A 23,470-nucleotide genomic window follows, 5' to 3' on the forward strand; every position below is an offset into this window, starting at 1 on the left:
GGTTGATTTTTCAATCAAATATTGAGCATAATATTCATAAAAAACGTGTGAGATACTTGTGGGGCAAGAAAGGCCAAGTTTAGAAAGATTTTGTACAAATTCTTTTTCAATTTCTTCTTTTACTAATCAACTTGGTTCTCAAGCAAAATAAAAACCCTAAACCCATTCCCTATATATACATAGAGTCTGCAGCCATAAGGGGAGGTTTTTTGGACGAAAAAAGACAAGAGCTAGGGTTTTCCATTCTCCATAAAATCAAGAAAAACTAGGGCACGCGGACATGAATTTCATAGACATTCTCGAAGCAAATGAATCGTTTTATTCTCTCCCTGAGGTCTCAAAGAAGAGGTATGCGTGGTAAGACCAGATTCGAGCAACCTCAAACGCATGCCTTTCGTTATGCATGTTCATGAGTAGGTAACTTTCGTTTCCCATAGTATCTGGTGTTTCGACTCTAACTAATGATTGCTGTAAGTTCTTAATGAATATTAGAACAGGTTTGACGCAAGGTTCGTGAGTTTTGGTGCCGGTTATGGCTTCTGCCATTGTTAGGGCTCAATCATGCATAACTTCGGTATCGTATTCATGTGCAGTTTCAGGCCAGGAAACGAGTCTCATTCAATTCGCAAGGTCATAATTAAGTGTTCTATGGCTTTGGTTTGTATTGCTCGACATTGTTTTGCAGGTTTCTAAAGTCGCAGTAGTAGCTACGAAACATTGGTAGCGAAAGCTCGAAGCTAAGTCGTAGCAGTAGCAAGGAAGAAGACGACCAACAGTCTTCTTTGACCGTCTGGGAACACGTGTGCCATGCTCCTTGGCTAGTCAAACCTGAAGCGCCTCTCTCTAATTCCTATTGGTTGAAGCGCAACCTGTGGGCCCAGCTCAGACTACTTTTTTGACTTTCCCTATTAACATACACTTTTAATATTTATAATGTTCCATATATCCCATTGATGACTAACGTGACACAGCTCAATGGCAAGGTGAAGATTGCAGCAATCCCGCATGCCTCGGTTCGAATCCCAGCGGTGCCAATTTAATTTTTATGAAGATTCTTTGCGTGATTCAATACATACAGCCACACGCATGTCCATGGAGCATCTCACACGTCGACCGTCTGATTCCAGGAAGACACGATTAAACGCTCATAAATCTGCAAGTCCACCGTAGACTCTCCAAGCTGCATCACACCGAACCAAAGCTAAGCTTCTCTAATTTTTTTTTATTATTTATTATTTATTTATTTATTCTTCAATTACACAACTATCTTTCTTTTTTTATTATCTATTATTATTTTCTTCCTTTTAATATCTTTTCTAAAAACCCTTTTTTGATTAAATAGCATTCTTCTTTTTTATAACTATTTCATTTATTTAATCGAACCCTCGATTATATATATGTATATTTTTATATACATTAATTTAGTCACTTTACATGTTTAACCCATGACTTTAAAACCTTGACTTTATTTTGGCATGATAATCAATCACTGTTATCAATTGTTGAACCTTAAATAAAGGTTTGCGAAGAACGTGCCTACACTAAAAATATTTTTCTATGTCCTTTTCAGGGTTAATAATCAATATTCTTCCGACTACGCGCCATCAACCATAAGCTAAGTTTCTAATCCTTTTGTTTAAATTTAACTTTTGATTTCATCAACCTTTCTGTAACATCATTTATTTTTTTGTCTACCCTTTTGGGTTTAAAATAGGATTTATACCGATCAACTATGGATCTGTAATGCACTAAATTTTCTTTCCTTTGTTCAATACTTTTCAGGATTTAATCAAAAATCTTTCAGCCACGCGCCTCACCCGACAAAAAGCTAAGTTCTATAATATCATTATTTTAAATAATAATTTTATTTTATTGTTTACTTTCAAATATTGATGAATTCCTCCTGCACTCACTTTATCCTTCTATTCTTTTGCCAATTCTCTAAAAGGTCAGGGTCAATGCTTCTTAAAACTTCAAGGCAAACCTCTACCCATCAACCTTCATCAATCAAAGCCAAAGGTTTGTCAAGTTGCCAAAGCTACAAATGTTGGTAACCCTAAACCTTATTTTTATTATTACTTATGTCAAACCCTATTAAGGGAAACCCTATTAAGGGATCCGCTGGTTTCATTGTCCCCTTCCCCTATTATTATGTAACTGTTTACTGGTTGTATTGATTGGCCTTGAAGGCACTTAAATTGTGATATTATATTACTGCGTGGTTAGTAATTTAGGGAGTGCAAACCATGAACTGAACATAGATCACTAACTATACAAGATAAATGTAATCGAAGTTAACCACGTGATTGTTGCACCCACACACCTTTAGGTAACCCCTCTTGTTGCCTTTGTTGCCTGTTGCCTTGTTGCCTTTAATTGCACCAAATAGTCAAAGTCCCTCGATTCCGAGGATACCTAAAGCAAACAAACATTGTCCTAAGTTCATTATCATCATCAATCTGGTCCCTCGAAGTTGCCTCGGTAAAAATGGTGATTGTCCTATTGCTAAGGTATCCTCGCATGATGCCTAAAAAGATTAATGACTATTATATCCTTCCCTTAGACTACCTGCCCTCTTTATGGCATGGGACAGTCTTATGGCGAACGATACGTTTCTCGATGACCCGCACATCCAATTGAAAGACTTCCTACCCTTTATGGTATGGATAGATCCTTTCGCCTGAAAAGCTAAAAGAACAATTTTTCAAACGTAGGGTAGCTGCTATTAATTGCTTGCTCTATTTCAAATTCAAAATCAAATTCAAACTCTTTTTCCACTAATTTTCAAATACTTTTCAAAAGACTACGCTTATTTACAAGCTAAAGTTCTTCTTCAAAGTTTTACTTTTCACACCTCCTATTTCAATACAATTTAAAAACAAGGCTACGCTTATTTACAAGCTAAAGTCCTTAACGAAATCTTTTACTATTCGCACACTGTTTTTCAAACAATTCAAACAAACAAAAGTGAGCTAAGCAATTAAGAGCCCATGGATAACCATGGATGCAAAGGGTGCCTTACACCTTCCCTTTGCATAACTTACCCCCCGAACTCAAAATCTTTTAAAAGGTCTTTTCCTGTTCTTTTAGCCTTTCCTAAAATTGGATAAAATAAAAGTCGGTGGCGACTCTTGCTATCCGCGACATTTCGATTAATAAAAAGTCAGTTCACCGTGTTACACTACAGCCTGCATCAGCTACGTACTCTGCTTCTGTAGTTGATAATGCAATTGTGGCTTGCTTTTTGCTATACCAAGAGATCAAATTGTTTCCTAGAAACTGACACCTTCCAGATGTACTTTTACGTTCTATTCTGTCTCCAGCAAAATCAACATCACAATAACCTACTAAATTGAACTCTTTGGATTTTTTGTAACACAGTCCAACATTAGTAATACCTTTCAGATACCTCAGAATTCGCTTGACAGTAGTCAAGTGAGATTCTCTAGGATCTGATTGGAATCTTGCACATAAGCATACACTAAATAGAATATCTGGTCTAGATGCAGTCAGATAAAGTAATAAACCAATCATACCTCTGTAGATTTTCTAATCTACTTTCTTACTTACCTCATCTTTACCCAGAATGCGAGTAGGATGCATTGGGGTTTTTGCTTCTTTACTTTCTGATAACTGGAATTTATTCAGAAGTTCCTTGACATACTTAGTTTGGTGTATGTAAGTTCCTTCAGAAGTTTGATTTATTTGAATTTCCAGAAAGAATTTAAGTTCACCCATCATGCTCATTTCAAATTCAGCTTGCATAGACTCAGCAAATTCTCTTCCAAGAGAGATATTAGAAGTTCCAAAAATAATATCATCCACATATATTTGACAAATTAAAATATCATTTTTAAATGTCTTACGAAATAGAGTTGTGTCAACCTTCCCTCTGGTAAAATCTTTATCTAAAAGGAATGAACTTAATCGTTCATACCAAGCTCGGGGAGCATGCTTTAGTCCATATAAAGATTTTTTAAGTTTAAAAACATGTTCTGGATATTTTGAATCTTCAAAGCCAGGGGGTTGATGAACATAAACTTCTTCTTCAATGTAAACATTTAAAAATGCACTTTTAACATCCATTTGATATAAAGTGATATTATATTGAGCAGCATAAGCAATTAATAGTCTGATAAATTCTAACATGGCGACTGGGGTAAAGGTTTCATTATAGTCAATGCCTTCCTGTTGGCTATATCCTTGTGCAACCAGTCGTCCTTTGTTTATGACGACTTCTGCTTGCTCATTCATTTTGTTTCTGAACACCCACTTTGTTCCAATTATATTGAATCCTCCAGGTCTTGGAACTAGATTCCATACATCATTTCTGGTAAATTGATTTAATTCCTCTTGCATAGCAATAATCCGATCTGAATCTTGAAGAGCTTCATCAATTGAAGATGGCTAAATATAGAAACTAATCCAAATAGTGAGTTTTCAATATTTTTGAGAAATGATCTAGCTCTGAATGGGTCATCTTTGTTTCAAAGTATGACATCTTCGGGATGATGTGTAGTGAGTCTCGAAAATCTTCTGAGAGAGGGTTTTCTTCAGAAATTCTCAAGTTCTCCATAGTTGTGATTGAAGGAACTTCTGATGCATTTTTAGCTTTTGAATCTTCAGAGTTTGTGACCTGTACTTCCATATCTGCAAAATTTTCATAGTGCTTTGGCTTTTGATGGCCAAGCTTATCATCAAATCTGATATTGATTGATTCTTCAACAATCAAGGTTTCTGTATTATATACTCTATAGCCTTTTGAGCGTTTAGAGTATCCCGGTAGAAAACACTTTTGTGCTTTAGGATCAAACTTGTTCAGAAGTTCTTTAGTATTTAGAATATAACAAGTACATCCAAATGGATGAAAATATGAAATGTTGGGTTTTCTATTTTTCCACAGTTCATAGGGAGTCTTTTCAAGAATAGGTCTTATGAAGATTTTATTTTGAATATAACATGATGTGTTTATCGCTTCTGCCCAGAAATGTTTAGCCATATTGGTTTCATTTAACATAGTCCTAGCCATTTCTTGTAATGTTATGTTCTTACGTTCCACAACTCCATTTTGTTAAGGAGTTCTAGGACAGGAGAAATTATGGGAGATTTCATTATCTTTAAAGAACTTCTCAAAGAGATGGTTCTCAAATTCTCCTCCATGATCACTTCTAACCTTTGTGATTTTAAGCTCTTTTTCATTTTGAACTTGGTTACAAAAGTCAAAGAACACAGTATGTGACTTATCTTTGTGTTTTAAGAATTTTACCCATGTCCATCTCCTGTAATCATCAATAATAACCAATCCATACTTCTTTCCTCTGATTGATGCAGTTTTAACTGGACCAAATAAATCAATATGCAGAAGTTCTAATGGTCTAGAGGAGGAAACAACATTTTTAGATTTAAAAGAGGTTTTTGAGAACTTTCCCTTCTGACATGCTTCACAAAGAGCATCTGAGTTGAACTTCAGATTTGGGAGACCTCTTACCAAATTGAGTTTGTTGAGTTGAGATAATCTCCTCAAGCTAAATGTCTCAATCTTCTGTGCCAAGCCCATTGCTCATCATTAACAGACAGAAGATAAGTTACTTTCTGAGTTTTAAGTTCAGAAAGATCAATTTTATAAATATTGTTCCTTCTTTTACCAGTAAAAAAGATTGATCCGTCCTTCTGACTGACAGCCTTACAAAACTCTTGATTAAAGATTATGTCATAATCGTTGTCACTTAATTGACTTATAGACAATAAGTTATGAGCTAATCCTTCTACTAGTAAGACATTAGTTATAGAGGGAGAGTTACCGTTATCGATAGTTCCTGAGCCAATAATCTTTCCTTTTTGGTTCCCTCCAAATCTAAAATCTCTTCCAGATTTAAGTTCTAAGCTTTGGAACATAGACTTTCTTCCCGTCATGTGACTCGAGCATCCAGAGTCCAGGTACCATGACTGGTGTTTTAACTTCACTGCTAAGGACATCGCAACATAAAATATTTTCTTCTTAGGTACCCATATCTTTTTGGATCCTTTTGTGTTAGTGTGCCTAAACTTCTGTTTGAACTTAGGTCTAGCATGAGAATTATTAGAATAGGATGTATATTTAATGTCATGAGTGTGTCCAAAGTTAAATTGTGTGTGCAAGGTTTTATATGTGATTTTCATTTCATCAACCGGTTTAGGTTGATATGGTTCTTTTCCCTTGGGTGTCTCATAGCCAATTCCAGTTCTATTGTTTCTACTTACACCATAAATCATAAAAGCTATCTTGCTCCTGTTTATACTTTTAGTCAGAAATTTTTGAAAACCAACGTAATATTTTTTCAAAATATCTTTAGAACTTGAAACACTATCTGACTTAGAAATATTTTGAATTTTTAATTCCTCTATGAGTTTCAGATTATTTTCTTTAAGATCACAATTCTCTGCTTTAAGTTTCTGTGTTTCAACTGCAAGATTATTTTTAAGTTTCTTGATTTGATTTTTAATTTACTATGATTTTCTAGAAGTTCTGACAAACTTTATGCAAGCTCATCTCTAGTAAGTTCAGAAAATACCTCGTTAGTTTCTGATTTTGAGCCTGAGTCATCTTCTGTGGTGGCCATGAATGCTATGTTGGCGTGTTCATCTTCTGAGTTGGATTCTTCATCAAAAGATTCTGAATCATCCCATGTGGCCATCATACTTTTCTTCTTTTCGAATATTCTCTTTGCCTTTTCTGCTAGTCCTCTTGTATCCAGAAGATTCTCCTTTGTATTCTGGTCTTCTGAAGTTTTTGAACTTCCTTTGCTTATGCTTCAAGAGTTGGTTGACTCTTTTGGAGAGAAGAGATAGCTCATCTTCTTCTTCTGATCCGGATTCACTCGAGCATTCTTCTTCAGCCTGCAAAGCGTTAGTTTCAAATATTTTAACAGATTTAAGAGCGATAGTTTTACCTTTCTTTTGAGGCTCATTTCCATCGAGTTCAACTTCATGACTTCTTAATACGCTGATGAGTTCTTCAAGGGATACGTCATCAAGATTCTTTGCGACTTTGAACACTGTAACCATTGGTCCCCATCTTCTTGGTAGACTTCTGATTATTTTCTTGAGATGATCAACTTTTGCATATCCTTTGTTCAGTACTCTCAGGCCAGCGGTCAGAGTTTAAAATCTTGAGAACATGGCTTCAATAGATTCGTCATCTTCCATTTTGAAGGCTTCATACTTCTGGATGAGGGTCAGAGCTTTAGTCTCTTTGACTTGAGCATTACCTTCATGAGTCATTTTGAGTGACTCAAACATATCATATGTCGTATCTCTGTTTGTGATTTTCTCGTATTCTGCATGTGAGATAGCACTTAGTAATATAGTTCTAGCTTTGTGATATTTTGTGAATTCTTTCTTTTGTTGATCTGTCATGATATTTCTGTCTATCTTCTTGCCTTCATCTACAGGATGTTCGTAGCCATCTACCACAATATCCCATAGATCCGAATCATATCCTAAAATGAAACTTTCTAGTCTATCCTTCCAATATTCAAAATTTTCCCCATAAAACACAAGAGGTCTTGAATAACCATTGTTTTTTAATTCATTTTCCATAGTATTTTCCTTCTGGATCTTTATCTGACACGGTTAAGTGTTTGCACCCAGAACCAAGAGCTCTGATGCCAATTGAAGGGTATGAAAAGACTTAGAAAGAGGGGGTTTGAATAAGTGGTTTTTTTTGCAATATAAAAATGACACAGTATTTTTATCCTGGTTCGTTATAACTCAACTACTTTAGCCCACCCGCCAAGGTGATTTCGCCTCTCTCAGTCGAGGACTTAATCCAGTATAATCAAAAACTGATTACAAATGCACAACTAACTGTCGTGACTAACAATACAATGCACAAACCAACTGCTTGTGACTTACAACCTTGCACAAACCAACTTCTTGTGACTAACTACCATGCACAAACCAACTGCTTGTGACTAACAACCTCTAAGACTAAACTAGTCCTAGCCCTCTTGAGAAATCTGACCCAAACGGTCTCTCAAGGAACGATAACAAGTTAACAATAGTGTTTCAAATTGCTTCTAGAAAGCTTTAATCACAACTGTGATATTTCACTAAGTGATTAGTATAGAAACTATAAACTCAGAATAATAAAGATAACGTTCTTTAGCGTAAGAGTTCTTCGTTTAAATATGAGCAGGTGTTCTTGCTTTGTGTTTCAGCTCTCTTGTATTATATTTTTGTGTGTGTGGTTGTTTTGTGTTGTTCAAATGATCTTCTATTTATAGAATTTAGAAGATTTCTTCCAATGCTGGATAATAGGCTATCTTAGCCTTTCATGTTTGCGTATTATCTTGGATAAACTTGCTTTCCAAGCTTCTTGAGACTTGTAACTAAATCTTCTTTTAGCCGTTAATAATCATTATGTCTCTAACGATAATCTTTCTTCTGTCAGAGTATTCTATCTTTGTATTTCTTCAAGAAAACTTCTTTCTGACTTTGTAGAGATAACGTCTATCATAGTTATGCTTCAGCGGTTGGTGCTTAACGAAGTTTCTTCATTAGAACTTCTTTAGACTTCAGCGTGACTGTCTTTCAGCATTTGTATGTAGTCCAAGTTCTGATGGTACTTGTTTTGCTTGATCTTCAGCATATGATTTGAACTTCTTCTGAAATAAGAGATACATAATTATAGTATCATATTTACCTATACAAAATTTATTTAATTTTTATCATCAAAACACTAAGATAAGATTATAACCAAACTATGTTCTAACAGTTGGAACATAATCCAATTGCAAAATTAGTCAACTTAGTAGCCTCTCACTCTGACCACAGTCCTATTCTAAATTATGGAAAACCGTCGTAACAAGTACATGTTGATATTTGAGAACAACTAGTTGAAGGAAGATGGTATTGAGGAGGTTGTAACAAGGGGCTGGCAGCATGGTGACAATAGTGAAGTTACGTCTCGAATTGAATCATGCGTGAATGACCTTGCTAGATGGGATCGTCGTATTCGCAAGAAACATAAGGAAGATACGGCTGGATATCTAGCTACTATGGAAGCATACCATAGTTGTAAGAACGAGGAATCTACAACCCGGTTCTTGGAGGCTCAACGGGAATATAACAAAGGTGTGCTTCATGAAGAATTTTTTTGGAAAAAGCATACGAAAATGCACTGGCTTCGATGCATAAAGTTCTTCCACTGTTTAAATATTGTTCCCAAGAGTTTACATAAAATTGACATGCTTCTAGATGAAAGAGGTGGCGAGGTTCGTGAGTAAGATGGTATGTGTAGTATTGAGAAGCAGTATTTTGATATCTTGTTTAAAGAAAATCACGGTTGCTACGAACTGGTCCTAGAACTAGTACAACCGACAATTACTGCAGATGATAACACAAAGCTACTGAAGCAAATAACAAAAGAGGAACTTGTTATGGCCCTTAATCATATGCACCCAGATAAATCCCCTGGCCCCGACGGTTTCAACCCGTATTTCTATCAAAAGTTTTGGCATCTATGCGGGGAGGATATTTTCGAGGCTGCTACCATTTGGTTTGACATGGGCTATTTTTTGTCTTCTATCAACAAAAAAATAGTTGTCTTATTCCCAAATGTTCTAAACCTCACCCCATGAAGGACCTGCGACCTATATCACTGTGTAATGTGGTTTATAAGTTGGTCTCAAAACTTCTTGCTAATAGGTTGAAACAGGTCTTGGGTAAATGTGTTTCGAAGGAACAATTCACGTTTGTGGAAGGTCGTTTTATCCTTGATAATGCTATGATTTCTATTGAGCTGATTCATTCCCTTAAATGGAGAACTAGTGGTAATAAAGATCACTTAGTGCTTAAGATTGATATTAGCAAAGCATATGATTGAGTGGATTGGTGTTTCCTTAGAAGTATGCTTAGAAAGTTGGATTTTGATGAGAAGTGGATCCATTTGATGATGATGTGCATTACTTCGGTGAACTATTCGATTCTTGTAAACTCAGATAGTATCAGACCTATGTCCCCATACCTTTTCATTCTTATTGCTGAAGGGATATCGGCTCTTATTAAAGGAGAGGTTTCTCGTGGGGATATCCACGGTGTTCAAGTCTGCATAGGGCACCTAGTGTGTCCCATGTGCTTTTTGCTAACGATTGTTTTCTTTTTTGCAGGACAAATATATCGAAGGTGACATACCTCATGGAGCTTTTCAAGATTTATGCTCTTGTGTTAGGACAAGAGATAAATCTGACTAAATCTGAAGTTATCTTTAGCTGAAACATTAGCATACCGGCCCAGGAGGATATTGCAAATATCATGGTTGTTCACCATGTCTTGGGTACCGGTATTTATTTAGGGCCCCCTTCGATGATTGGTAGAAGAAAGAAGGAGTTCTTTTCTTTTATTAAGGATCGCATTTGGAAAAAAATCAATTCTTGGAGAGGTAGGTCCTTGTCTAAAGCAAGAAAAGAAATGATGATAAAATCTATCTTACAAGCTATACTCTTTTATATTATGAGTATTTATTCTTGATACAGTAATTAAGGATATTGAGAAGATGCTAAATGCCTTTTGGTGGGGAGAAGGAACCAATAATAAAGGAATAAAGTGAATGGCGTGGGAGCACTTTGCTTGCACTAAAAATGAGGGGGGAATGGGATTCAGAGATTTCAGAGATTTTAAGTTGGCCATGTTAGCCAAACAAGGGTGGCATATGTTAACGAAATCTTACACCTTGGCCTCTAGAATTTTCAAAGCAAGGTACTTCCCTAATTCATCTTTTTTAGAAGCTAATCTTAGTAATTACCCGAGTTTCGTGTGGAGAAGTATTTGGAAATCTAGAGATGTTTTATTGCTTGGGTGCAGGTGGAGCATCAGTGATGGGAGTAACGTTAAGGTTATGAGAGAGCCTTGGTTGAGGAGAAAAGGAACAAGTTACCTATGTGGGCCCTAACTTCAAGGTGTGTATGATATTCATATTAATCAACTTTTTCCGCCTAATACTAAACAATGAGACGAACAAACTATTTTTTCCTTGTTTGATCATACAGAAGCAGAAGATATCTTAAATGTATTGTTGGTGGAAGAGGTGAGAGAAAACTGTATGATTTGGAAAGAGGAACATGATGGTGAGTATAGTGTCCGTATGGGATATAGATTGTGGAGGAACAATTAGGCGTATCATAGGGATCGAAGGGTGGAAGGAGATTGTGAGAACATATGGAACATCAAGGATCCTCCTAGAGTAAAACATCTTTTATGGAGAATTTGTAGGGGGTGTTTATCGAGACGTACTAGGCTTCGACAACATTATGTCTCATGCCCCTCCTTTTGCCAAAGTTGTGAAGTTGAAGAGAAAGATGAATGACATGTGTTTTTTGGTTGCATGACTACTAGACAATGTTAGCGGGCAGTAGTTTTATCTCATATTATAGAGCCACGTTTACATTCTTTCCATTATGTTAAATCCATTATTCTTGACATTTGTAGAAAATAGGGTGGGAGAGATGTTGGTCGATTTGCAGTGTTAATTGATTCTAATTGGAAGTTTCAAAATAATGTGGTTTGGAACAATGATCGGGAAGATATTTCTAAAGTAGGCATCCAGACCTACTACAATTGGCAAAATTGGTATTCAGTTCGTGAGGATAGTGGGGGCAGAACGAGCCTCATAATTCTATAGAGTGGAAACCACCTAATGAAGGTTGGGTTAAGTGTAATGTGGATGCGGGATTTAATAATCATCTTTGGACAACGAAAAGAGGTTGGTGTGTGGGGGATAGTATGGGTAGATTTCTCACCGCAGGTGTAGCTTGGGACGTTGGCCTTTTGTCCATCATTGAGGCAGAAGCGGTAGCTCTGAAAGAGGCGATCCAAAGTGGCATTGATATCACTACAAGAAAATATGCAGATTGCTACGGTTATTTTGGAAGATTACGACGGGTAAAACCACCACAATTTACAATCCATGACAGTTGTAGTACCGTCGCAGAAACGTGTGTCCCCAACCTGTTTCGCGACGGTTGCCAAAACCGTCACCCCAATCGTCGCGCTAGTTCACGACGGGTTGGAACTGGCATAAACTAGAAATGGCGACGGGTAAACATTGTCGTGAATATGACTTCAATTTTTATTTTTGTTGTTGTTCGCGACGGTTTAGAACTGTCGTGAATGTGATATCCTGATTGTTGGAACCGTCGTAAATATCCCATAGATTTTTTTTCTATTGATTGTGACTGTTTAAAACTGTTGTTAATGTGATATCCTGACTGTTCAAACCGTCGTGATTTAATTTATAAATTTTTAATATAATTTTTTTTTGAACGGTTTAAAGGGCTACTAATTATTTAATTTTTATATTTAACAACGTAAATTAATATTAAGTTTTTTATTTTTTATAATTTTTTTAATTTAAATTATTATCTACTAATATATATGGTCACTAAAACCACACATATGTGTATATCCTATTATATAGGAAATCAAATAACATAATTAATATTATATAAAGATAAATAATACTATAAATCCTATTATATACTAAATCAAATAACATAATTAATACTATAAAGATAAATAATACTATAAATATGTGGCTACAGTATCAAAATAACATAATTAATACTATAAATATAAATCAAATTATGTGATTCTTCCAAAGGCTTTCTTGACAGCAGGGGTTATACTAGGTTTTAACCGTATAATCTGATAACTATTATTTGTGTGTTGCTTGTTGTATGATCAACCTTGTTCACCGAATTAGCTCGCCGACCCCATTTGTCTCGATCAGTCCTGACAAACAATAAATTAAAGGCTTAATTACAGTTTTGGTCCCCTATTCTATCTGATTCACGAAATTGGTTCCCCTATTTTAAATTTAAACAGTTTTGGTCCTCCTGTTTTAAATTTAAGCAGTTTCGGTCCCTTTATTTTAAATTTTAAACAGTTTTGGTCCCCTTTTCATACTTTTGCACTTAAAATTAACGATATTTTCATGTTATAAATAACAAGTTACTTGTGAAACATGACAAATTATCGTATATAAACATATTGTTGTACTTTATACATTAAAATATAAGTTAAAAAATAAAAAATCTCATCGATTTTCTATAAAAAAAACGTGAAAGGGGACCAAAACTGTTAGAATTTAAAATAGGAGGACTAAAAGTTTTTGAATTTGAAATAGGGGGACTAATTTCGAGAATTAGACAAAATTGGGGGACCAAAACTGTAATTTAGCCTAAATTAAAACATGAGTTTAATTGTCATATATCTCATTTCAACGTACATGTATCATACATAACATTATATATAAGCCATAAAAAGTTGTATATAAATTGTCTAGCATTATAGAAAGTGCTATACCATTATAAAAAGTCTACACACGTATATACCACCTGACAAAAGTGTTCCTGAGTATTTACTTAAATATATCTCATGGCACAAACAATATTACATCATCCATTTTCTCTAAATAGTTGACAACATTTTCATTTCTTATATTTTTATTAAGACAGACCCCAAGAGTTTTAGGAAAACCATGGCTATATAACAAGACATCACATGGCAATACATGATTGAGAAAATATGTACGTTGTTTTGAAGTTTCGAAATACTGTTATGAACCATTCTAAATGTATGCAATGTTTAAATTGGACGATTAATACCGGCCTAGATGACAATCCAGGAAGTTCTTTCAACACGCAATCTGTGCCAATCCTATGCTCTGTTTGATATATTTTGCAGGGAAATTAAGGTGTAATAGGTAAGCCCAACAGAGTATTGAACCAACAAACTCGATTATAGATTATGGAGTAAACGCTTTTGCAATTCTATAAGGGCATACTCACTATAACTTGCTAATACCGACATGAATATTTGATCATATTTATTCCTATTCACCTAACTTCTAAGTTCCAGTCTATAAATGAAAAAGCAGGGAAGGAATACCTTTGAACTCGTATCAGCCTAACCTCAGATGACCTTAGATGACGCCTTTGAGAGTTTGTCGAGACTAACCGGCATCGTCGAAATAGCGACAAACACTTAACCTCGAGACAGTGTACTCGTATGATGCTGCTGAATTGGATATGAGGTCGGATTTGCTGTAAGGAAGAGACTTCTCTTAGTGCTCCACATCCTTTGCCTCTCCGCTAACACGAAACTTATTTCAAATGTTCGGCTGTTGCGGAATTTTCTCCCTGGCTAAAGTTTGGTCCAACAGCATCAAAGAATGCATTCAAATATGGAAGATATTCTTTTCTTAAATTGATTCAGTCCATATAAATGTATTCACTACACAAAATATTAACAACAAGTATCAGCACATGACAAACTAAAGGAATTGAGAGCAAGTATCAGTACATGATGAACCAACGGAAGTATAATTACATGATAACCAATGGAATTGAGAGCAAGTATCAGTACGTTTCATGCTAAATGGAATCAAATACTAATCTTTTATTGTCACTGTCCGAAACTGCAATATGTTCCAATTTGGTTACGCCTACTTGCTAATGCGGATCAAGCCAGTTATAGATTGATATTGGAAACTCCTACCATATTACTTCTCTGCAAGCTTGTACAATCTTAGTGGACAAATTTTTCGGACAGACTAGAGGAAGACACAGAGTCTGGACTGAAGCTTCAACCAAATCTCTTTATTTTTCTTCTTTCACTTAATTTTTCAAATTCAATCTATTGCCAATTACACAACGACGCATGGCATTAATAAAAATAAAATAAAATCAGCAAAAATACACCAAATTAACACATACAGAAAACGAAAAATAAACACAAAACTTCTCTCTCTTATTAAGATTCAAATTGATTGTGGTTGTTTTGACTGTGATTCGTATTGACGGTGATTTGCTGTAACGGCGTGAGTGGCAGAGAGAAATATTTTGACGATGATTTTCCTTTGAACGTGAGCGGCCTTTAACGGTGATTCTGAAAAATAAGATAATAAAAACATAAAAAGAGAATTTAATTTTAGTGCGACAGATGCATTCAGAGGTGACGACGGGTGAAATCACCGTCGCGAGATTTTATCTGTGTGAAGGATATGGGTTGGTGACGGTAGGTTCACCGTCGTGCCCTTCGATAATTGTTTTTTAATAGTGGGCGACGGTAGGTTCACCGTCGCGAGGTTTGATAATTTTTAGGTAAGTGGGCGCGACGGTTGGTTCACCGTCGTGACCTTTGATGAGTTTCTTATGATGCAGGGCGTGTGTTAATTGGTTTAATGGGCGACGGTTAATGTACCGTCGTAACAAAAAATTTAGGACGGTTTTTTAACCGTCGTGAACTGATTTCTAGGACGGTAGTTATATAACCGTCGTTATATTTAATAATTTTAAAAAAATGTAAGGACGGTAGGTGTATACCGTCGTGACACGCGTCTCTATATTAGAGTTACGATAGTTATCAAGTAACTGTCGCAACTTTTGTGTCGTAAAACTCTAATTTTCTTGTAGTATATGAACCTGAATTTTGTGATTTTTGAAAGTGACTCTCAAGTAGTGGTGAAAGCTATTAATTCTAATCATGTTGATTGTTCCGAATTTAGTCGTATTATTTCTTCTGTTGGGTATCAGAGTAATATGAAATAATAACAACAATAACACAAGTAAAATTTGAGAGAAGAGTATAGGAATGAGAAGAAACACAATTGTAGCAAATTCTTGGATGATCACTACAAGAAAAAGGCATTTTAGCTTCAAACTTTTAGCGTCGGCCCGACTCCGACGCTATTTACGTCGGTTTTATGTCATCAAAAGCGGACGCTAATAGGGTAACTCGTTTAATATTTAATTTTTAGTTTGTTTTTCATAGTAGCGTTGGAACTGACCTACACTAAAGATATTATTTTAAAATCTTTTTCGTTTCCCCCCACAATTAAAAACATTTTCGTTTGCCTCCTAAACTCTTTCCCCCCTACAATTTAAGATATTTTGGTTTGCCTCCAAAACCCTTTCCCCTCAATTAAATATAATATTAACTTTTTTATTGTTATACTTATTGTTAGAAAATCAATAAAAAGTGACAAAACCTTTTGGCCACTACACGAAACCCTTCCTCTGAAACAAACCTCACAGTATTTCATCTTCACTTTCGAGACGAATTTCATCTTCTCAGCAACACTATTCTTCTTCAATCTTCGCACACGAAATTTAATCTTCATACACGAATCTCGCATCAGTGAGATATTCTTTGGAATCTTCACTCAAATTAATCGATTATGATTCTCCATTTAAATTTGGGATTAGGGTTTTTCGTTTCTAGAAACCGTTCATTTCTTATGCAAAGGTTGAATAATCGGTGCTACCTATGAAGCTTCAGGCTCTTCAAATAGAGTATTATCAAAGGGATTCACATATTGGATTTTTGGCTGTCACGAGTTCTTGCATCTTTTATCTTTCTTTTGTATCTGGGACTTCAAGCGAGGAAGAGCTTCCTTAAGCTTACCAATGGAAAACCTCAATATCGCTTGGTGATTTTCTCAGGTATTTCTTTCTGCATTTTTGTTGCATTAAGATAGTTTTTGTAAATTATTTGATGGTAGTGGTGAATGTTGATGCAATGATAGATACTTGTGTTGTGTTTTGAAATTGCTTCAGTTGTTTGGTTGATTCATATTATGAGTAGATAGATACCTTGAGTTTGGAAAAATAAGAGAGAGAATCGAGGGATTAGGTAGTGGCGACTTCATAGTCGGAGTCAACGATAACCTAACCATAACCCTTTCTGAGGGAGCTTCAAGCTCCGCTAATATCTCGCCCCATTAGCTTGATGCAAATTTCAACTTGACGAGGGCGGTGCAGGTTATGCTTCTGGTTATTGGTGGTAAAGACGTCGTCATTTGGCATCATAAACTGAGCTTTCTTTATATCTGATTTTGACAGAGTAAGCTTTCTTAGGTTGAACTTTTTTGTGTGTAACTCACACACAATGTAGTGTAACTCAGAAACACAAATAGGTCATTTCTTAATAAGTTCAATTTGTTTTAATTGCTTACAGAATTGAATGAAAATGATCTCTCATTATTTTGGCACACCTTAGTTTTTTCACAAATGCATTTCCATTACAACAACAATAGTAACAACCAATCCTTTAGGCAAGGTTAGCTCAATGGATTAGAATTAGATGGTGCCATAATTCCCTATCATATACCATAATCAAAATAGATGGTGTCATAGTTCCCCTGTTAAATGGTTCAAGTTATATTGCTTATTTCTAACTCCTTGTTATTGGTTGGACTTTTAGTTTATGCTCTATCCTACATATTAAAATTTCATTGAAGATATTTTTAAAACATGGTATAACAATTTGTTGATTGGTTATGATTTGGCAATCTTGAAAATAGTTTGATCCATTGACTTATACTATGTTTGTTTGTGCGGTGGATGCTTTATAAACGCGCGTCTATCAGAAGCTACCATTTGTAGCTTATAAATTTCACGTTAAAATACAGTTAAAATCCATTGAAACGTGCGGTAGCGGTGGGTAGATTTATTTCCAAACATACACTTAAACTTATTGTGCTTAGTTTGAATGGGTTGATAAAGTTATACACTATTGTACTGAAAACCAGTTTTGATCAATGACAGACACTGACGAAGCTGCGGTTTTCACGAGATTCTTTCACTGATGCTGAGAAGAATAAATTTCAAGTAATTTTTATTTGTTTCCCTTGGAATAATTTTGTGTATATGTGTTTGAGATTTTAGTAATTAGAACTGTATAAAGATTTGGCATTGTTTTATTATTACAGGAGCTGTGGAAAAGGAATGATTTCACTCCTCCATGAATAACACTCCATTGTTATTATGGTTACATATGTATAGTATTTTCAATGTCAAATTGCTTGATGAGGTCATTAAGGTAAATGGAAAAATTTATGACATTTCATTTATAAACTTGACATGGTTAGAAGAATCTGTTGGGGCATATTGTTTGTTTTTGCATTATTTTAGGCTACTCTCTAGTTATCTTCATATGATTAAGTTGTTTACTTGTTGCTTTGGTGTCTTTCTTTATGTTCTTTGTGTAGTGGTATATGTTTTGTTCCTATTTTAAAAGCCTATTAACACAATATGCCCCAACAGGTTCTTTTGTGCAGCAGTATATGTTTAGTGCAGTGGCTTTCTTTATGGTCTTCAACTCGTTTTCTCAAGTCAATCGGACTCGTCCAAGTTCAACTACCTCATGGCCAATAACCCTTCTGACACACCTCCCGCCAGTGACTTCCTCGAACAAATCCTCAGCCTTCAAACGTTTGCTTCTGTCAACTCTGGATTATCCAGACCCGACATCTCTTTGACGGGAACATCATTGATGATGCTGCAGCTCAACTCCTCCGAATGGGTATGCATATATATTTGTCCAAATTAATTAGATTAATTATTAATGAAATAGTTAAAGTGAATATATGTGTTAGTGGATTAATTATGAATTGCACTTTACTATTAGCAGACTATTAATGCTTCTGTAAATTAATGTAGAAATGAAAATACTAAAGTCCATTGTGTGGCTGTTTATTTGCTAAACTTTTTTTTGCTATTATTATTATATTATTGATTGATTTATATAAATTTCTACCATCAATTCTTCATAGATATATCTGCTCCTAATTTTCTTTTAAATTTGATATAGATTTTCAGATACAGCCATTAATCCTAATTTTGTCCATCCTATAAACTAGTACATTCCTTCTTATCTTCATTAACAACTTTTTTTATATTATAATTAGCTATCTATATATAACTCTAAGATTATAATAGAATGAAGATTTAGATTTTAGACTTTAGACTAACTTTTTTTAAAAGAAATTTATATATTTTAATTAAACTAAATAATGGGTTATCTTTCATGATTGTGGTTGTAGAGTTCAACATTCAAGTGAACTGTCAAATGTGAAACTGTCACATAAGTTGAAACAAGATTGCCTTCAAAATTTCACTCTTTACTTTAGTGTTAAACAAAAATATAAGGACTTTCAAGATTATATTTCTCTTAGGTTAGACTATTAATTACAATATATTATTGTTTTAATAATTTTAATATACATATATATAATTGTTATTAGTATGAAATTAAAAACAAGTTTCGATAATATGTGACTGTAGTAATCTATTGAAGATTTTACTAAGTTTCTGAACAGGTTTTTAGGAGGTCCTAAAAGAGAAATTTAAAACAGGTATCATCCAAACAAGGTTTTGGTAGGTGAAAAAACATTAAACGTAGCGTCGGCTAAAACCTACGCTAACTAAATGAAGACAACACTATAGTGTCACTTTAGACCGACACTAGATAAATAATAGTGTCCACATACGCCGACGCTAAAACTAAACATGTTTGTACATTAGTGTCGGCTTATGTGTATTAGCGTCCCATTAGCGTTTGGTTTAGCCGACACTACAATTAGCGTCGGCTCGACGCTACGTCTTGCTTCCAGCTTTGAGGTGTCCGCCTCGACCTCGACGCTTTGCTTATTAGCGAGGGCTTTTGGCCGACGCTAAAACGCAGTTTTCTTGTAGTGGATTAGGATGATTATGAACTACAATATGATTACTCTATATATAATAGTCTCATATATTATAATAAGTGGATACTTATTAGTGGATTCTACGTAATCTTCTCTACATCATAGAAACCAATGATTTATATTGCATTGAATTTTTCTTTCTACAAAACAAAGATTACTTTATGTCCTCACAGTCTCCCATTTAAAGTCATTTTTGTTTGCTTTCAAAATTTCTCTCTGTTGCTAATTCCATGTTGCTACGTTTTAGATACGCCATATGAGGACCTGCACTAATAAAACTTGTCAGCATTGATCGGCTTTGTCATAACATCTGCTAGGCTGTCTTTAGTGTGAATCTTATGCATGTCTACACTCTTCATGAACAAAATGGTATTGAACTCCCATGTTCTTTGTCTTGGAATGAAAAGTTGGATTCCTTGCAATTTGCAAGGCAATTTGACTGTCACAATACACAATAATTTTTGGTTAATTGTGTCCGAGCTCTTCCAATAACCTTTGAATCCCTATAGATTCCTTGCATGCTTGGGTAGTTGCCATATATTCAGCTTCTGTCATAGATAAAGCTACAACAGTCTGCAATTTGGTTAACCAACTTATCGATCCTCTTGCAATTGTAAACACATAGCCAGTAGTAGATTTTCTTTTGTCAAGATCACCTGCATAATCTGAATAAACATATCCTCTGACATAAAGCTCCAATCCTCTAAAATATAATGCAACATATGAGGTTCCTTTTATATACCTCAGGATTCTCTTAACAACATCCCAATGCTCTTTACCAGGATCCGCCATAAATCGACTGACCGCTCCCACTACCTGTGCAGTGTCTGGGCTTGTACATATCATGACACACATAAGGCTTCCCACCGCCGATGCATAGAGTACTCGAGACATTTCCATCCTCTCCGCTTCATTGCTAGGATTCATACTTAAGGATAATTTATAATTGATAGGAAGTGGGGTAGATATTGGCTTACAGTCTTGCTTGTTGAAGCGCCGCAAAACTTTTCGTAGATAATTTCTTTGAGAAATCCAAATCTTCCTATATTTTCTATCTTGGTGAATTTGCATCCCTAAAATCTTCTTTGGTGGTCCCAAGTCCTTCATATCGAACTCCCTAGCCAATTGTGCCTTCAATTCTTGGACTTGATCTTTGTTGGGGCCTACCACCAACATGCCATCCACATACAACAACAAAATGATGAAAAAAAATTCCTCAAAACTCTTGAAATATGTACAATGATCTGAGCTCAGCCTGTTGTATCCAAGGCTAATAATGAAGGAATCAAATCTCTTGTATCAACATCTCGGCGCCTGCTTTAAACCGTAAAGAGATTTGGTCAACCTGCAAACCAAGTTTTCTTTTCCTTTTTTTCTACAAAACCTTCTGGTTGGAGCATATATATTTCTTCTACAAGTTCTCCATGAAGAAAATTAGTTTTTACATCTAACTATTCAAGATGTAAATCATAGGCAGCACGCATAGCTAACACTACTCTGATAGTGGTAAGTCTAACCACCGGAGAAAATATTTCATTGAAATCAATTCCTTCCTTTTGATCATGTCCTTTAACCACCAGTCTTGCATGATATCTTTCCACTTCATCATTACCATTAGGCTTAATCTTATAGACCCATTTGTTGCTGATGGCTTTCCGACCCTCTGGAAGTAAAACAAGATCCCATGTCTTATTTCTATGTAAGGCTTCCATTTCTTCCTGCATTGCTGCCATCCACAAAGAATCATTTGAGCAAATCATAGCCTCTTGAAAAGTTGATGGTTCTCCATCTTCGGTTAGAAGACAATATGCATAATGGCTTTCCATAACATAGTCTGACTGCCAATTTGGTTTCCTTTTCTAACGTGTTGATCGTCAAACTTCAACACCATAGAGTTCCTCTTGTTCTTGTACCTCGTGCTCTGGTTCTGCTTCAAAATAATCATCTTCAACATACTTTCCATCTATATGAACAATAGTGATATCATTAGAAGTGCTATCATTTTCCTGCTCCCTTTGCAGTTCATTCTCTGCAAAGATCACACCCCTGCTGACAATAACCTTGTGGGAAGTCGGATCCCACAGGTGATACCCCTTGACACCGTCAACATAGCCCAAGAATATGCATTTCCTAGATTTTGGACCTAGCTTACTTCTTTTTTTGGAGTTGTACATCACGTACACATGACATCCAACCACATGTAGTGTAGAATACTCAGCTGGCTTTCCTTTCCACGTATCCATCAGAGTCTTTAAACCAATTGCTGTTGATGGCGATCTATTTATCACATAACAGGCAGTTTTCACGACTTCTGCCCAGAACGACTTAGCTAATCCTGCAATTCACAACATAGCTCTAGTCCTTTCTAGGAGAGTTCTATTCATCCTCTCTACTACACCGTTCTGCTGAGGCGTATGAGCTGAAGGATAGAAAAACACTTAGAAAGGGGGGGGGGGGGGTTTGAATAAGTGTAGTCTAAAAACTTGAACGATAAAAACAATTTGCACAGTTATTTTTATCCTGGTTCGTTGTTAACTAAACTACTCCAGTCCACCCCCACAGAGTGATTTACCTCACCTGAGGATTTAATCCACTAATCGCAACAGATTACAATGGTTTTCCACTTAGCCCACGACTAAGTCTTCTAGAGTATCCTGATCACAACCTGATCACTCTAGGAACAAATGCTTAGACACAAGCTAAGACTTTCTTAGAGTATCCTGACCACCACGTGATCACTCTAATTACAACTGCTTAGACACAAGCTAAGACTTCCTAGAGTATCCTGATTAACACTTGATCACTCTAGTTACTTACAAATTAATGTAATCAGTTCTAAGAGTATTACAAATGCTTCTGAAAAGCTATAATCACAACAGTGATATTTCTCTTAACGTTTAAGCTTAATTTCACTAATATATTACAACAGCAATGTAGTGAGCTTTGATGAAGATGAAGTTTCTGAGCTTTGAGTTGAACAGCGTTTCAGCAAGTTTTTCAGAGTAAGTTCTTTCAAAATTGTTTTACCTTGCTTCTCATCAGAACTTCATATTTAAAGGCACTTTGAGAAGATGACCGTTGGGAGCATTTAATGCTTTGCGTATTCCGTACAGCATTGCATTTAATGTTTCACGCTTTTGTCAACTACCTCGAGCCTTGTTCACGCTGTGTCTACTGATGTTGCCTTTAATAGCTTCCAACGTTCCTTTTGTCAGTCAGCGTAGCCTGCCACCTGTACTTTCTTCTGATCTGATGTTTGTGTATACAACGTTTGAATATCATCAGAGTCAAACAACTTGGTGCATAGCATCTTCTTGTCTTCTGACCTTGAAGTGCTTCTGAGCGTGATACCATGAGAACTTCAGTGCTTCTGCTTCTGATCTCAAGTTCTTCTGATGCTACCATAGACCCATGTTCTGATTCTGCTTCGACCATCTTCTGATGTCTTGCCAGACCATGTTCTGATGTTGCATGCTGAACCTTCTGAGTCAAAGCTTCTGAGCGCTGATTTGTGCATACTCTTTATATATTTCCTGAAAAGGAAATTGCAATGTATTAGAGTACCACATTATCTCACACAAAATTCATATCCTTGTTATCATCAAAACTAAGAATATTGATCAGAACAAATCTTGTTCTAACAATCTCCCCCCTTTTTATGATGACAAAAAACATATATAAATGATATGAATTTGCGATCAGAAAGAGCAGACGGCTAAAGACAATTACATAGCTATAGCATAAGCATGTGAATGTGTCTCCCCCTAAGATTAACAATCTCCCCCTGAAATGAATAATCTCCCCCTGAAATTAATACTAGAAGAATTTTATAAATAAAGGACTTCCCTGATTATTTCGGTAGAGACGTTCACATGTGCTTGATCTTCAGAACCTTCATGACTTCTGATTTCTGCTTCCATAGGACAGCGTCAGAACTTTGAATTTCTT

The 23,470-nt window shown here is 35.6% G+C and overlaps 1 protein-coding gene and 1 long non-coding RNA gene across 2 annotated transcripts; both read left to right on the top strand.

Annotated features, from left to right (window-relative positions):
• The first annotated feature begins 280 nt into the window (after positions 1 to 280).
• Positions 281 to 9,266, top strand: LOC131620225 (uncharacterized). Its single transcript, XM_058891227.1, has 4 exons — positions 281 to 348; positions 498 to 509; positions 594 to 657; positions 8,877 to 9,266. The coding sequence occupies exons 1-4, from the start codon at positions 281 to 283 to the stop codon at positions 9,264 to 9,266; spliced, it is 534 nt and encodes a 177-aa protein (XP_058747210.1).
• Positions 9,267 to 16,042: 6,776 nt separating this feature from the next.
• LOC131618579 (uncharacterized) lies at positions 16,043 to 18,677 on the top strand. The gene is made up of 4 exons (XR_009288900.1): positions 16,043 to 16,481; positions 17,586 to 17,648; positions 17,750 to 17,859; positions 18,084 to 18,677. It is a non-coding gene; the product is annotated as an uncharacterized LOC131618579 (long non-coding RNA).
• The last annotated feature ends 4,793 nt before the right edge of the window (positions 18,678 to 23,470 follow it).

This window comes from Vicia villosa, linkage group LG7 (assembly GCF_029867415.1).
Source record: "Vicia villosa cultivar HV-30 ecotype Madison, WI linkage group LG7, Vvil1.0, whole genome shotgun sequence".
NCBI classification, from domain to species: Eukaryota; Viridiplantae; Streptophyta; class Magnoliopsida; order Fabales; family Fabaceae; genus Vicia; species Vicia villosa.

Coding starts and splice junctions, on each gene's coding strand:
- LOC131620225 (XM_058891227.1), top strand. CDS start 281: ATGAATTTCATAGACATTCTCGAAGCAAATGAATCGTTTTATTCTCTC. Junction 658..8,876: donor TTAAGTGTTCTATGGCTTTG/GTTTGTATTGCT, acceptor GAGAACAACTAG/TTGAAGGAAGATGGTATTGA.